Source organism: Erigeron canadensis, chromosome 3 (assembly GCF_010389155.1).
Source record: "Erigeron canadensis isolate Cc75 chromosome 3, C_canadensis_v1, whole genome shotgun sequence".
Lineage (NCBI taxonomy): Eukaryota > Viridiplantae > Streptophyta > Magnoliopsida > Asterales > Asteraceae > Erigeron > Erigeron canadensis.
The window spans coordinates 47409005-47423505 of record NC_057763.1 but is presented as its reverse complement, the minus strand read 5'-3'; the positions used below and the strand labels follow the sequence as shown (position 1 = coordinate 47423505).

Below are 14501 nucleotides of genomic sequence, written 5' to 3'. Positions count from 1 at the left end.
CTAATATCCGGTAGGAGAAAAAAAAACCCCTGACTAGCCGCCCAAAGGCACGACATTAAATATGGATAAAACTCTGACCTTTTAAGGTTTGATCCTGAGACCTCCCCTATCACAAAGAGAATATTGTCTTATGTCCAATCACTGCACTGCAAGTGGAAGGACTCGCACTAAAGTAAGTTAGTTAGTTTGATTCTCGATCGATCTCTACCTTTATATAAAGCAGCAAGCTAGCTAGCTAGCTAAGCATGCATACATACCCGTCATTCCATTAATTCCTACACACACACAACTTATAATGAGTAGTAGTTAACTAATACTCGATCGTAGTTAACACTTAATTGATCTATCATCAGTTATTGTACGTATATAAACCGTGTTTGATTATTTTAATTAAGGTAGCTAGCAATAAGCTAGGTCCGATAATATTCTTCTATCTATCATCAATAATGGTTCAACCAGAAATCGGATTGGAGGTGGTCATTGTCGGCGACCAGCCGCCTTCTTCAATCACCTATGATCATAAAAATAAGCAGAAGAAGATCATCAATAATAATCAATCAAGCCGCAGAAACCACTACTCATCATCAAAGAGAAGATCGAAGGTTGAACAAGAAGAAGAAGAAGCCATAATAACTAAGATCAATGCTGGCTACTTCAGGATTTGCATATCCCTTGCCGCTCAAGCTTTGTTATGGAGATCCCTCATCATCGGTAGTAGTGAAACTAATACTCATAAGTTACCTTGGACCGTGTATCTCCTCATCTGGTGCCTCACGCTATGTGTGTTGGTGTCTCTGTCCATCCTCTACGCTCTCAGGTGCATTTTCCACTTCAACATGGTGAAAGCCGAATTCCATCACCATGTAGGAGTCAATTACCTTTACGCCCCTTGGATTTCGTGTCTGTTGTTGCTTAGGTCCGCACCCTCCTTTGTGTTTCAAAACAAGTACTCGTATGAGTACGTATGGTGGCCCCTTATCATCCCGGTCATCGCTCTGGATGTAAAGGTCTATGGGCAGTGGTTCACCGCCGAGAAGAGGTTCCTGTGCATGGTGGCGAACCCTACCAGCCAGCTGTCTGTGATCGGGAACTTGGTTGGAGCCCATGCCGCCATCAAGATGGGATGGAGGGAGAGCGGCATCTGCTTATTCACACTTGGGATGATACATTATCTGGTGGTTTTTATCACCCTTTACCAGCGCTTATCAGGCAGCAACAATTACAATAACCTCCCTTCCAGGCTCCGCCCTGTGTTGTTCCTCTTTGTAGCCACCCCGAGCATGGCAGCCTTAGCTTGGAAGTCCATTAATCATGATAACTTCGACATCTTATGCAAAATGCTCTTCTTTCTATCCTTATTTCTTTTAATATCATTGGTATGTACCCGGCCTGCTACTCGCGCGTATGTATTATTTACTATATGTAGACGTTCCCTTATACTCGTATAATACTACTACTACTACAATATATATATGTACTACTATATATAGACGTTTGATATATGAAGCATATATGCATTATAGATAGATAGATGTCTAAATTTGAATACTTTTAATTAAACAACGTACGTATCTACTACTACAGGCAAGTCGGCCGGTGCTATTCAAGAAATCGGTGAAAAGCTTCAGCGTGGCATGGTGGGCATTCTCCTTCCCACTTTCCTTCCTTGCATTAGCTTCCACGGCATATGCTCAAGATCAGCAGCTGCAGGCCAAGGGGTCGCTACCCATGGCTTTGGCTCTTGTTTTGTCCTCCATTTCCGTTCTTGTTTTTCTGTTTCTGCTGCTCTGCTCCACATTGAAGATGGATTCCCTTCTTCGCAACCCCATTCTCATCTTCTCAGAATGATTTATTTTTATGACTAAATATACGTAATATTACACATATATATGTGCCGGCCCCTCGTCCTGGCCCAAATGTATTATAAGTTAATTAATGCATTTTAATTTATATATATGTAAAAGATTAATTGAGGCTGGCTTGCAATTACTAAGGTTCTCATTAGTTTGTACTTTAACCTTCTTTTCTTTCCAAATTAACTTCTTTAATCCAAATGACAAGAGATAATTAAAAGATTCATGTATTGCGTACAATCGATCATTAAAAAAACCAGCATGCATTTTTCAAATTTGTATTACTAACCAAACATTCAAAGAATTAATACTACCCCATTAAAATGTTTTTCTCGATCAAATGTGCCAAAAAAGCCTCAACAAATTAATGTTTCGTTAGCTAGCCTCACGCTATTTTTTCTCTTGATAAGTTAAAACTTTTGAATGTTCAAAAAAAAAAAAAAAACCCCACTAAAAGTATACATTGACAGCTCATGCGCATTACTATGAGTGAGAGAACAGGTTAATCTTCTAGTAACAAAACATATCCAGGCATTACATGAATCTAAGGGACGATACTCAGACTATTGGAATTGCAAGAAAATGAAAATTGAAAATCAGAGTGCTCGATTCAAAGTTTAGTTTATAGCCACGAATAAGAAACAGATATACAGAAAACATAGAATCATTACCCAACAATCTTTGATAAGTTAGCCCATTTGACATCACCCCCATTTAATCGGTCGACTCGTCATACCAATGGTTGTTGAAAACTTCAAAATATTAATTTAGGAGCTATGTTAAAAAGCCATTGTAGTATTTAAATTTATTCATTTGAACAAATACATAACTATTCTTTTCCACAATAAACATTTATCTCATTATTTTGTATTGTAAAAGATTAAAAAGAGAGCCGTCCCAAAGCAGGGGATCGGCCCAATTGTCCTATTTGTTCTTTTTTAAATAGTAAGTTTTGTGAAACAGGTGACACCAAAATTTTGAAGTTTTATGTCTTACCCCTACCTGCCTGAAACTAATAAAACTTAAAGTTGCCTTAACAACTCGGTATTTTTATTAAACCAAAACCCGGAACAAAAGAGGCTAGTTATAAAACATAACCTGCAAGCAAGCTACTGATCAATTCTTCCTTGCATGATACTCGTACAATAACATTGAGAAAAGTAAACTTCCATTTCTGTGCGAAAATCATTCCTTGTACAAACCAACTGGTATTTTCCCTTTTACCTATAACTAGTTTCTGCCACTTTTTTTTGTTTATCACAAAACCAAACAAAATTATAAGGATGTCACCATTACAAGAAGCACAAAATTCACAAACCAATAATATAAAAGGAAAAACAAAAGAGAAGGGGCATTAGATTAGAGAATTGTATTAATAAAATCTTCAGTAACCTTGTTGTTATCACAATTTTGACTATCTTCGATCTGATGACTGCAACTGTGCTCTAAGGTTTTGGTTTTCCTCAAGTAGACGGTCATACTCGAAAAGAAACCCTTCAGATTGCTTCTTCAAAGCATCTACATTGGCTTCTGCGGTGCTTGCTTCTTTTGTCTTTTCATCTAGGTCAGACTCGAGATGTGTAACTCTTTCTTTTAGGGTGGTTACTTGACCCGCTAAAGCTTTGAGTTCATCTTGGCTTCCAGTTTTGCCATTTTCAATGATCCGGTTTTGTTTTTTGATCGCTTCCATGTTTTTTCTTCTTATTCGGAGTTCTCTGATGTAATGGTGGAGTCTGTCAATCATTAATGCAAGAAACAAGGAGAATCCTGCAACGATTGAGGGATTGACACAACATTCATATTCAAAAACCGATAACTATAGGGGAAGGAAACAGCAAATGACCGAACAATAGCCGATTTGGGGCCCTAAAATGATGGCTATTACCTATCGACTTTCCAATGTGAACAGCATCTGTCCTTACTACTAATTACCCCCAATCCTTGATGGTGAATATATATACACAAACCACCGTATAATATAAAAACAAAGTCACATACATACATCAGATGATTTTTATATACTCTTCAGGGAAGACTTGTTTCTTAGAAATAATTCAAGGATGGATATGTGTAATAGACAAAGATGATTTTTAAAATAAATAATTAGAATACCCATGAGAGAAGCATCAAGAAGGTGCCGGGCGGCCAGAATCTGATCGGTGGGAGTAAGTTCGCCGGCGCCTTCATCATTGCGGATCTGAAAGAAACTGTAAAGAGTAGAGAGCATGAGCACAAAGATAGTTGATCCGACAGCTTTAATTACAAGGGGGGCTTGACCACGTTTGACCCGATCCAAACCCATGATAACAAGTTTCCTTAGCGGGGTTTTGAAAACAAATATCAAGATCAATCCCATCTCAAAGAATATCACACTCAATAATATTTCAATCATCGTCTTTAATTCCCGACTGCCTCCTTATTATTATTACTCAATCCTTTTATTTACTCAACTACTCCACTCCGTATGATTTGAGAGAGAGAGAGAGAGTTGAGGGCTTTTGAAAGAAAGTAAGAAAGAAGTCTACAAATCGGAAGAAAGGAAAATCAGCAGAATCCACTTGTCAAATTTTTAAAGTTTTAGGTTAGTTTTAGGTTAATTAATCATTTTTTTATTTCAATATATAAAACTAATAATAATAATAACTATAACAAACAAAAAATATAAAAATTATTAATACAAGTAGTGATAAAAGTTTCCAAATAGACCTATACTTTTTCATTTTATAACACTTTTTTTTTAATTAACACATTTAAACTTAATTCTAAATGTTAGTTACTTTTATAAAATGGTTAATAAATAATTAGATCAATTGTATTTTATATGTATAAATATAGAATACCAATGTGTACTAAAACTTAGTTTGGTTTTTTTTCAAAGGTGTATTTCGACTCACACGTGGTTGGAGGCAATTTTAACCAACAATCGTTGGATCTCACGAGATGCTGAGCATACCCTGCAGTCTTTCAACCCCCTCCTTGTGAAAAATTCCTAGATGGGAAATCCAAGGATTGTGTCAACCGAGGCTCGAACCCACAACCTTGGAAGAAAACCCACCGGAGCCCCACATAGTGAAAAGTGTAAACACCCCTGGCCCCCAGTGGTTACTTATTTTAACACTGTTAGGTGGTTATGAAAACTTAATAAATAATTCATTCTATACAAAACAGTATATTGGTATCATTACTTTTAATAAGTGTAACACAATGCATAAATTATATAACTAACTTAATAACCCGCAATTTAGATATAGTATCGATAAAAATGATATGAATATCATTTCTTTTATTTATTTAGGTAAACAACATTGCTTGGTAGTTCTGAATATGGTACAGTGGTGTCCTCAAACTCATCATTTCGAAATGTTTTTTTTTTTCTTTTTTTTATTTATTTTACAAATGCACTGTCATTCAAAATCAGAAAAGGAAAGACGAATCTGTAAATATTTTATATATTAGACCTTGAAACCAAAGATTCATTTTTGTCCGCTCCTATTTCCACCTTTTTTTCGATACTTCTTAAAGGAAAATGATAAATCCTCCTAAAAATCATCAATATATTCACTTTTTAACACATAGAATCCATTAATTCTTTTTTCTAATCTCACCCTTGATTTTCTACATGTCACAATCTTATTAATTAAAAGGATTTTTAGGCTAACAATTTAGGAAAATTAATCATTACCTTTTCTCAAAATACAAATACCTTTTACACAATATATTTTTGTTTAGTGAACAATAGAATATATAAGAATAAGATAGAAATAGATTATTCTTTTTCTACTTAAAAGATATTATTAGATCTACAAATCATACACCTGGCCTAAATGAGTAAATGGAAATGGGTAAAATCATGGGTACCATACTTATGATCGTGGCTTCTTTCTTGGCAATTGAACAATGATAACGTGTGTGTTGAGGGCAAGTGGGCAAAAGACTACCCCAACTTTATTGCATATGTAGCTTGTTGCTGCGGTTTGGACCATGACTTCACGCAAAGTCGTATCATGGCACTCATATCTGTGATATCTTTATAAGTGTTTATAATTGTTTGATAGATACTAGCATGGTGCCCGCGCAATGCGGCGGTGACAACGACAATGCGATGGTGATGGGTGGTGACGACTGGTTATGGTAACGACAAGTAGTATAAGTTGTTCATGTAAATATAATTGATATAATTATGTTTAATGTAGTTATTTTAAAAATTTAAGGATTGGTGGTGTAATTTATTCCATTAATAAAGGTGTTTTAGATATATTGATGGTGATAATTAAATTAGTGGATAAAAAAAGGTGATTAAAATAAAAAGAGCGGTATTTCTGTCATATCGCCTAATGTAACTTTCAAACATTTCTAAAATTAAAAGGGGCTATAATTTTTATAAGTAGGTATAGATATGTTTTTATAATGTCGTGTTACGTATTAACTTCAACTTATCATTTAAGAATGAATGTCATTTGAAAGACTAGATTATTTTAGTCAGGTCTACCTTAATGTAAACTAATTCTCTAAGGAAAAATCACACAAACATCTCAACCTAAAAATTTGAACTCATATACATGTGAGTAAATTCAGATATATTGTTCAGATGATATGGTTTCATTCATTAATTATTTATAGATATATGGGTTTTCTTCATAGATAAAAAGCTTCAAACTGACATTGTTATATTGATCAATACGGTAGTCGGTAGTGGATTCCCTCAAATTACCCTAATAGTCATGTTAGGATAATATTGACTTTTGAATGAAAATTAAAGACCAGATTCAAAATTGTGTAAGTTTTTTCATCTAGATTTTTAAATAATTACATAGTTTAATCTTTTTTCAACCAAACATTAAAATGGTAATAAGTTTAATACAACAATTTTCATTCTCTCATTTTTATACTATATTTGATGCAATGTATATGTAACTCCTTTATTTATTGAGTTAATGACATAAAAACTAAAACTTAGTACATAATATAATATATGAAGTATATAAGGAGTTTTTTAAAATCTTTAAATCTTGTGCCAAAATAACTATATTTTGTAAAATTTTTGAAACAATAATCTATTATTTTTTGTTAACCAATAATTAAATCAAATCTGAAATACTTATACTTATGTTGGTATAAAATAATATACAATAACTTAATTTAATATAAGGTAAATGTAGTCATTCTAGGTTTAAGCATATAAAGAGTTAAAATAAACTATTTGCTGCTAAAATTGGATATTATACATTGTAGATGAAATTTTGTAATTGTTAAATACATACTTTTGCATCAAGATAATTGTGTACACGTTGTTCATGCTTCTAGTAGTAATACAAAGATTTAAAAAAACTAAATTAAATGGAGTATATATCTTGTAGGGGCGTGTTGATATTATCTTTATCTCTATCATTATTACATTATAAATCATTTTTTCTTTACAAAATTTTCAACTTTTAAGTAGTGGATAACCCCAACATACTGTTTTTCTTTACAAAATTATTTTAAAAATCAATCACTTTTATATTAATACCACAACCGCCACCACACGTTGTTATCGTCGTCACACCGCCATATCGTGCGGATATTTGTGTAGTATATGTATACACTGCCCTTCATTCTCTTTAAAAAGTTGTTTCACATTTAGGGCTAAAAATCAGCTGAAGGTTGGGCTGGGCCTGAACTTGTTAGAAACTACAAAATTGATGGACAGATACCGAATTTGGATTGTTTATTGATTTTACCTGTTTTGTTACGCATTGGTTACGGTAATTGTTATTGCTCTTCTTTTTTATACTATTTTATTAAGAAAACAAACTTTCTTTTTTTTTTGAAAAGCAGATAAAAAACAACATTTTATTTTTATAAATGTTAAAATGTGTAATTTTTTTTTTTTTTTTTTTGTTGTAAAGTGAGTTTCGATTCAGACATGTTGGAGGCAATTTTAACCAGATATTTTCTGGACCTCCAACCCCCTCATGGAAAATTCCTTTGAGATGAGAACCTCAAGACTCGAACTTGAGACCTTGGGTAAACTCATCACCGGGGCCCACATAGTTGATTTAGAAGATATCCGTGGCCATTAGAGTTTAAGCTAGTAATACCCCTTAAAATATTTTAACTTACACACCCTTTTAACGTTAATATATAATTTACACAATCAATCATTTATTTTTAAAAATATATTCATTAACCTTTTACATCAAATATTTTTACATAAGTTATTCACACCACTTGACGCCTCCTCCACCACCAACAGTCGTCCCCACCACCACATCGTCTCCGCTACGACCATCATCGCATTACACGAATACTGTGCTAGTTTAGATCAATTAATTAATTAAAATTTTAAATAGAAAGAGTTGTTTAGGTCTGGACATATATACATGATCACTACCCTAGAAAGAGTTGTTTTGTTCTGGACATATATACATGTGCTGAAATGTAATTAACTTTGATCAAATGTCTGTAGTATAAATTAACTACCAGATTGGATATTGTGTATTAAGAACTTAGTAAAAAAGTTTAAATAATGAGCTCACCAATCAAAAACTTACACGTAACGACTCATATGGGTTGTCACGTATGTCATATTATTTATTTTGGACAATTTATGAAATGGTTAACATACAATGTCTAAACCTTATTTTATTCTCATTATAAACATTTGATTATAGTTAGTTCCAATTCAAGGTATTTAACCTTAGACATTAGGCAGAATATATATAGAGCTAGTTGAGTCAGAAATTATTAAGACGGGGCAGAACCAGTCAAACTATTCAAACGTTTGAATATATGTCCAACAATACAAAAACTCGTTTTCTTAAAGGTTATTTACGGTATTTCCTTGACCTTCAAATCAAAACACTTACTAATATGTAAATATCTGGTATGCTTAAACTTGTTTTTAGCACCCCCAAGAAAAAAATAGAACGACCCCAGACCCAGAGAGATAGAAATAACCGTTCATACCCTTTGTTAATTAGCATTTTTTTTAATAACCAAATATTTTTTAGAACCACGTACATATATAATTCGAATCCAGGAATAACATTCAAAATGGGTAGCATGCTAAAAGTTGTAACTCGCTCAATCACCACCATCATCCATCTATCCAAAATACCCTTAAAATATTTTACAACCCCTATCTACATACCCAAACTAACTCTTTCCTTTATTCACTAATTTTAAACAAAATAAACACAGATTGAAGATACATGTGCACATAGAACCAAAAGAAATGCAGTTTTGATGAGTTGTAATTGCAAATCTCGATATATTTTTTGATATGCATATTTTTGATATATAAGAAACACATATTTGGTTAGTCAATTGGAAAACTTCATGTTTTGGAAAGTAATGACTTTGATCTTCACTTATATATAGTGGGTGATTGATCTTCGGGAAAAAAAAAGATGAGTTGTAGACTCGCTTGAGTTGTAAGTAGTTGGCTTGAGATGTGTCAATCGTCTAAGTAATCTATATATTAAAACTAGCTAATCAACCCGGATAATTATCCGGGCATGATTAGGAAATTAGAAACTTGAACCTTTTATAAGTGACAATACTTATAAGTATTGCTACTATAATTTATTAATAAGTTAATGAATAATGTAATTACAGGATATATGATAAAAATTCAACATCTTTTAGATCAGATAAAAACCTTTTAGTACACATTATAAATTCAAAATGAAATGCCTATATATCCACAATCAACATTGTTGAAATAATACAAGATCATTTAAACATGTTTATTATTTTTTAGTTATTTATGTTTGTTGGTTGAGTTATGCAGGTACAAGAGAATTTGAGGGACTATTCTGGACAATAGAAGGAAGAAGATGTGTTTTGGACTATAAGTGTTCAAGTCTAGAAGAAGGAGGTGTATTTGGAAAGTTGGTAATATATATATATTCAGCCATAATTCCAATTTAGAAAAGATATAACACTTCGCATATCGATCGATTATTCTGCTGCTTATATTTTTTCTTTTTCATATTCATATTTCTGTATATATAGATCAATATATATCATTGATCTATTTCTCATATCTGTAATATCTAATCATAACCTATATGATTGGATAATTGTAATAATAAACTATTTCTTATTTCTCATCTATAATAATAAATCTCGCCATATAATTTCTGGTGAATTATTTGTGTATCTGGTTGTTGATTCAAAATCGTTCATGGTATCAGAGCCAGGTCATCATCTATTGGTGATTATTGATTGTGTTTTCTCTTTAGATCTAGGGCGGATTCCATTTGGAACCCTAGATTCTAATTTTTGGGTTTTTTCTGTTTCTGATTGATTCGGTTAGGGTTTTCTTAACAAGTATTCGATTAAAATCTTCCGCTGCTTAAATCTGGTGGTTACCCTAATTTCTAGGGTTTTTCTGTTCAGATCCTGATTATACTCTTGATTAAGTGAATCAAGAGATAATTAGGGTTCCTCTACCATCGGCTCATAGCATAGTATTGTATTCTTGTTCTTTTTCAATTTTATTATCTGTTTCTGAATCTGCTTATATTTTCTTCTCAAATTAATTATATATATATATATATATATATATCAAAATTTTCCATTATCTTAATTCTCATAAAAACAATTGTGTTAATACTTGACCTGCCTCCATACGAGAGGTTAGGAATCCTGTCACTGACACACTTTTTTTGAGAAGAAATTATTTGTTGATTCTTATTTTTCTGTTGTGTTGTTCTTATCTGGATAAATTGTTTGTTGATTTACTTGCTATTTGTTTGTGTGTTTTATAATCTGTGGTTTATTTTGATTTGATTTGTTTTCTGTGCCTTGTTTTGATTTTGTGATTAAAATTGATTAATAATGGTGAATACTCCACCTGGTTCTGTTCATACAGGTAATACTCCTCCTAATACACCACCTAAACATTCTAGGAATAGTTCAACTGATTCTGAATTTGATGATGTAATAAGAATAAGTAAACTTGATTTTGGAGATCCACTTTACTTGCATGCTAGTGATACTGTAAGCACACCTTTGATTGGTTTTAAATTGTTAGGAATAGAAAACTATAAGGTATGGGCTTGTGCAATTGAATTGGCTTTGGAAACAAAAAATAAAACTGGTTTTATTGATGGTACATGTATTAAGTCTGAAGATGATCCAATACTTGCTAAACAATGGGATAGGTGTAATGCAGTTGTATTGAATTGGATTCTTGGTTGTCTGTCTCAAGAGTTATATCTAGGACAAATATTTTCTAAAAATGTTGCAATTGTATGGGAAGAATTAAAAGAAACCTATGATAAGATTGATGGTTCTGTTGTGTTTAATTTGCACCATAAAATTAACTCTTTATCTCAAAATGGTTCTGGATTGTCTGAGTATTATCATAAGCTTACTTCATTGTGGAAACAATATGATGCAATTGTTAAATTGCCTGCTTGTAGTTGTGCTGCTGCTAAAGATATACAAAGTCATACTGATTTAATGAGACTTATGCAGTTCTTAATGGGTTTAGATGAATCTTATATGTCTGTTATAAGTAACATTTTAACCAGTGATCCTTTACCTTCTGTGAAAACTGCATTTGCAATTATATCTAGGGAAGAATCTCATAGAGGAGGTATATCTGATAAATCTGTGCATGGTAATGCTTCTGCTTTTGTTGCTAAAAGTAATTTTAATAGAAATAATAATAAAAGTTCTGGTTATAATAAGACTGTTGATAATAATTTTGAAGCCAGGAGAACTTTTGATAATAATGCTAAGACTTTTAGGCCACCTAATCCTAATTTACAATGTACTCACTGTCATAAAATTGGTCATACTATTGAAAGATGCTTTCAACTTGCTAATAAAAGATCAAATCAGTTTGGAAATAGAGTGGTTAATAATAATTCTAATATGCATTCTCAAGTTGCTAATTCTGGTTCTTCTTCTTCTGATAATGTTCCCACTTTATCTCGTGATCAAATTTCTAAGTTGCTTTCTTTGCTTGAGTGCAAGTCTTCTGTTTCTTCTTCATCTTCTGTTCCTGCTTCTTCTAGTCTACATGCTAATATGGCAGGTAGTAGTATCTGGTCTAATTCTGTGTTTAATTTTAATACTTTTTTACTTAAAGCTATTATATCTTGGATTGTTGATTCAGGAGCTAATCAACATATGACATACACTTCAAAAAATCTGACAAATGTGGTTGATATTTCTGATTTGCAACTTAAAATAGGACATCCTAATGGAACTTGTCATCTTGTAGAAAAAATTGGAAATTTACATCTTAAAAATGGTGTTGTGTTATTTGATGTGTTGGTAGTTCCTGAATATAGTGTAAACTTGTTGTCTATTCATAAGGTGTGTAGAGATAATAAAATTTCAATAGGGTTTGATGAGTCACATTGTTATTTCCAGGATTTGATTCAAAAGAAGTTACTGGGGACTGGTAGTGAACAGGGTGGTTTGTATTTGTATGATGATTTGCCTGTGTGTTCTAATGTGGTATGTAATTCTGCTAATCTTCCTTATGAGTCCAAACTGTTGTGGCATATGAGAATAGGACATCCTGCTGAACAAGCCTTGACAGTTTTTAGTAAAAAATTCAACTTACAAAATTCTTCTTTAGGTCCTTGTGATACTTGTCACAAGGCCAAACAAACTAGAGTTCCTTTTCTTCTCAGTGATCATAAGTCAAAAAGATTTGGTGATTTAGTACATTGTGATGTTTGGGGTCCTTATAAAGTAACAAGTAAAGAAGGATACAAGTACTTTTTGACTTTAGTTGATGATTTTTCTAGAGCTGTTTGGACTTTTTTAATGAAATCTAAATCTGAAGTTTATGATCACTTGTTTAAACTTATTCAACTTATTAAAACTCAATTTTCTGTTACAATAAAGGTTTTAAGAAGTGATAATGGGACAGAGTTTGTAAATAATAAAACTGCTACTTTGTTTACAAATCAAGGAATTATACATCAAACTTCTATGGCTTATACTCCACAACAGAATGGTATTGCTAAAAGGAAACATAGACACCTTCTTAATGTTGCTAGGTCTCTTATGTTTCAGGGGGGAATTCCTATACCTCTATGGAGTGAATGTGTTTTAACTGCTACTTATCTTATTAATAGGGCACCTTCCTCTGTTCTTCATGGCGAAACTCCTTATGAGAAAATCTTTGGTTTTGAACCTTCTTTAAAACATTTAAGGGTTTTTGGTTGTTTATGTTTTGCTTCTGTGTTAAATAACTTGGATAAGTTTTCATCTAGGGCTGAAAAATGTGTGTTTGTTGGTTATGTCAATTCAAAAAAGGGATATAAGTTGTATAGTCTTGAAAAAAGAGATTTTATATACTCAAGAGATGTAAAATTTTATGAAAATTTCTTTCCTTTCAAAATGATTTCTGATAAAACTAAAACAGTTTTAACTTTTCCAAACATAACTCAACTCAATTTCTTTGATAACTATGATCATGAGGATAATGTTGCGAATATAAGTCCCAATGATGAAAAGGAAGGTGGAAACATAACTCTTTTGATGAAGGCATCCAACATTTAGCAGCTGGCAGTCCAACAATGGCTACCATAAATGATTTTTCATTAAGTGGCAGTCCAACAGTGACTACCAGAGATGCTAATGAGGATGAAACTTCAAATGAGAATATGAATGATAATAATAGAATATGAATGATAATAATAACTCTTAGGGCATTTCTGATACAGATGAAATTGGTTTAAAAAGATCTAATAGGCAATCCTATCTTCCTAAAAGACTTGAAGATTTTCAAATTGAGGGTAAAGTGAAATATCCTCTTAAAAAAGTTGTGCATTATGCTCATCTTAAACCTGATATACATTGTTTTGCAACTAATCTAAATAAAACTATAGAACCAAGGTCTTATTATGAAGCTGTCAGTAAGGATAAGAATTGGGTAAATGCTATGAATGAAGAGATATAAGCTTTAAATAGAAATAATACTTGGGAATTAACTACTCTTCCTAATGATAGAAATACAATTGGTTGCAAATGGATATTTAAAATAAAGTATAAGGCCAATGGGGAAATAGAAAGGTATAAAGCTAGGTTGGTAGCAAAAGGGTATAGTCAAGAAGCTGGTATAGATTTTGATGAAACCTTTTCACCTGTGGTGAAGATGGTTACTGTTAGATGTATGCTTACTATTGCAGTTTCTAATAAATGGCCTTTATATCAACTAGATGTGAATAATGCTTTTCTATATGGTGATTTGTGTGAAGATATTTATATGGATGTTCCTCAAGGATATTCTAATAATAATAATGTTGTTTGTAAATTGAAAAAATCTTTGTATGGATTAAAGCAAGCACCTTGACAATGGAATTCTAAACTGTCTAGTGCATTGTTTGAATGTGGTTTTGTGCAAAGTAAATCTGATTATTCTTTGTTTACAAGAAATGTGAATGGTAAGTTTGTGGCTTTTCTTGTGTATGTTGATGATATTGTTATCACTGGAAATTGTGAAACTGAAATTAGTATTGTTAAAGAATTCTTGAGTTCTAAATTCAAAATAAAAGATCTTGGTAGGCTAAAGTATTTTCTTGGTATTGAGTTTTTGGAAACTGATAATGGTTTATGTTTGACTCAAAGAAAATATTGCTTGGAACTCTTAAATGATTTTGGTATGCTTGGAAGTAAACCAATGAAAACTCC

General features: G+C 32.3%; 2 protein-coding genes across 2 annotated transcripts; one reads left to right on the top strand and one right to left on the bottom strand.

Moving 5' to 3' along the window:
* The first annotated feature begins 446 nt into the window (after positions 1 to 446).
* LOC122592272 (S-type anion channel SLAH4-like) lies at positions 447 to 1848 on the top strand. Its single transcript, XM_043764461.1, has 2 exons — positions 447 to 1376; positions 1585 to 1848. The coding sequence occupies exons 1-2, from the start codon at positions 447 to 449 to the stop codon at positions 1846 to 1848; spliced, it is 1194 nt and encodes a 397-aa protein (XP_043620396.1).
* A 1156-nt stretch (positions 1849 to 3004) lies between these two features.
* On the bottom strand, positions 3005 to 4368 carry LOC122593184 (B-cell receptor-associated protein 31-like). The gene is made up of 2 exons (XM_043765552.1): positions 3966 to 4368; positions 3005 to 3620 (listed from the first exon to the last, which is right to left on the bottom strand). The coding sequence occupies exons 1-2, from the start codon at positions 4243 to 4245 to the stop codon at positions 3268 to 3270; spliced, it is 633 nt and encodes a 210-aa protein (XP_043621487.1). The 5' UTR covers positions 4246 to 4368; the 3' UTR covers positions 3005 to 3267.
* Positions 4369 to 14501: the final 10133 nt, after the last annotated feature.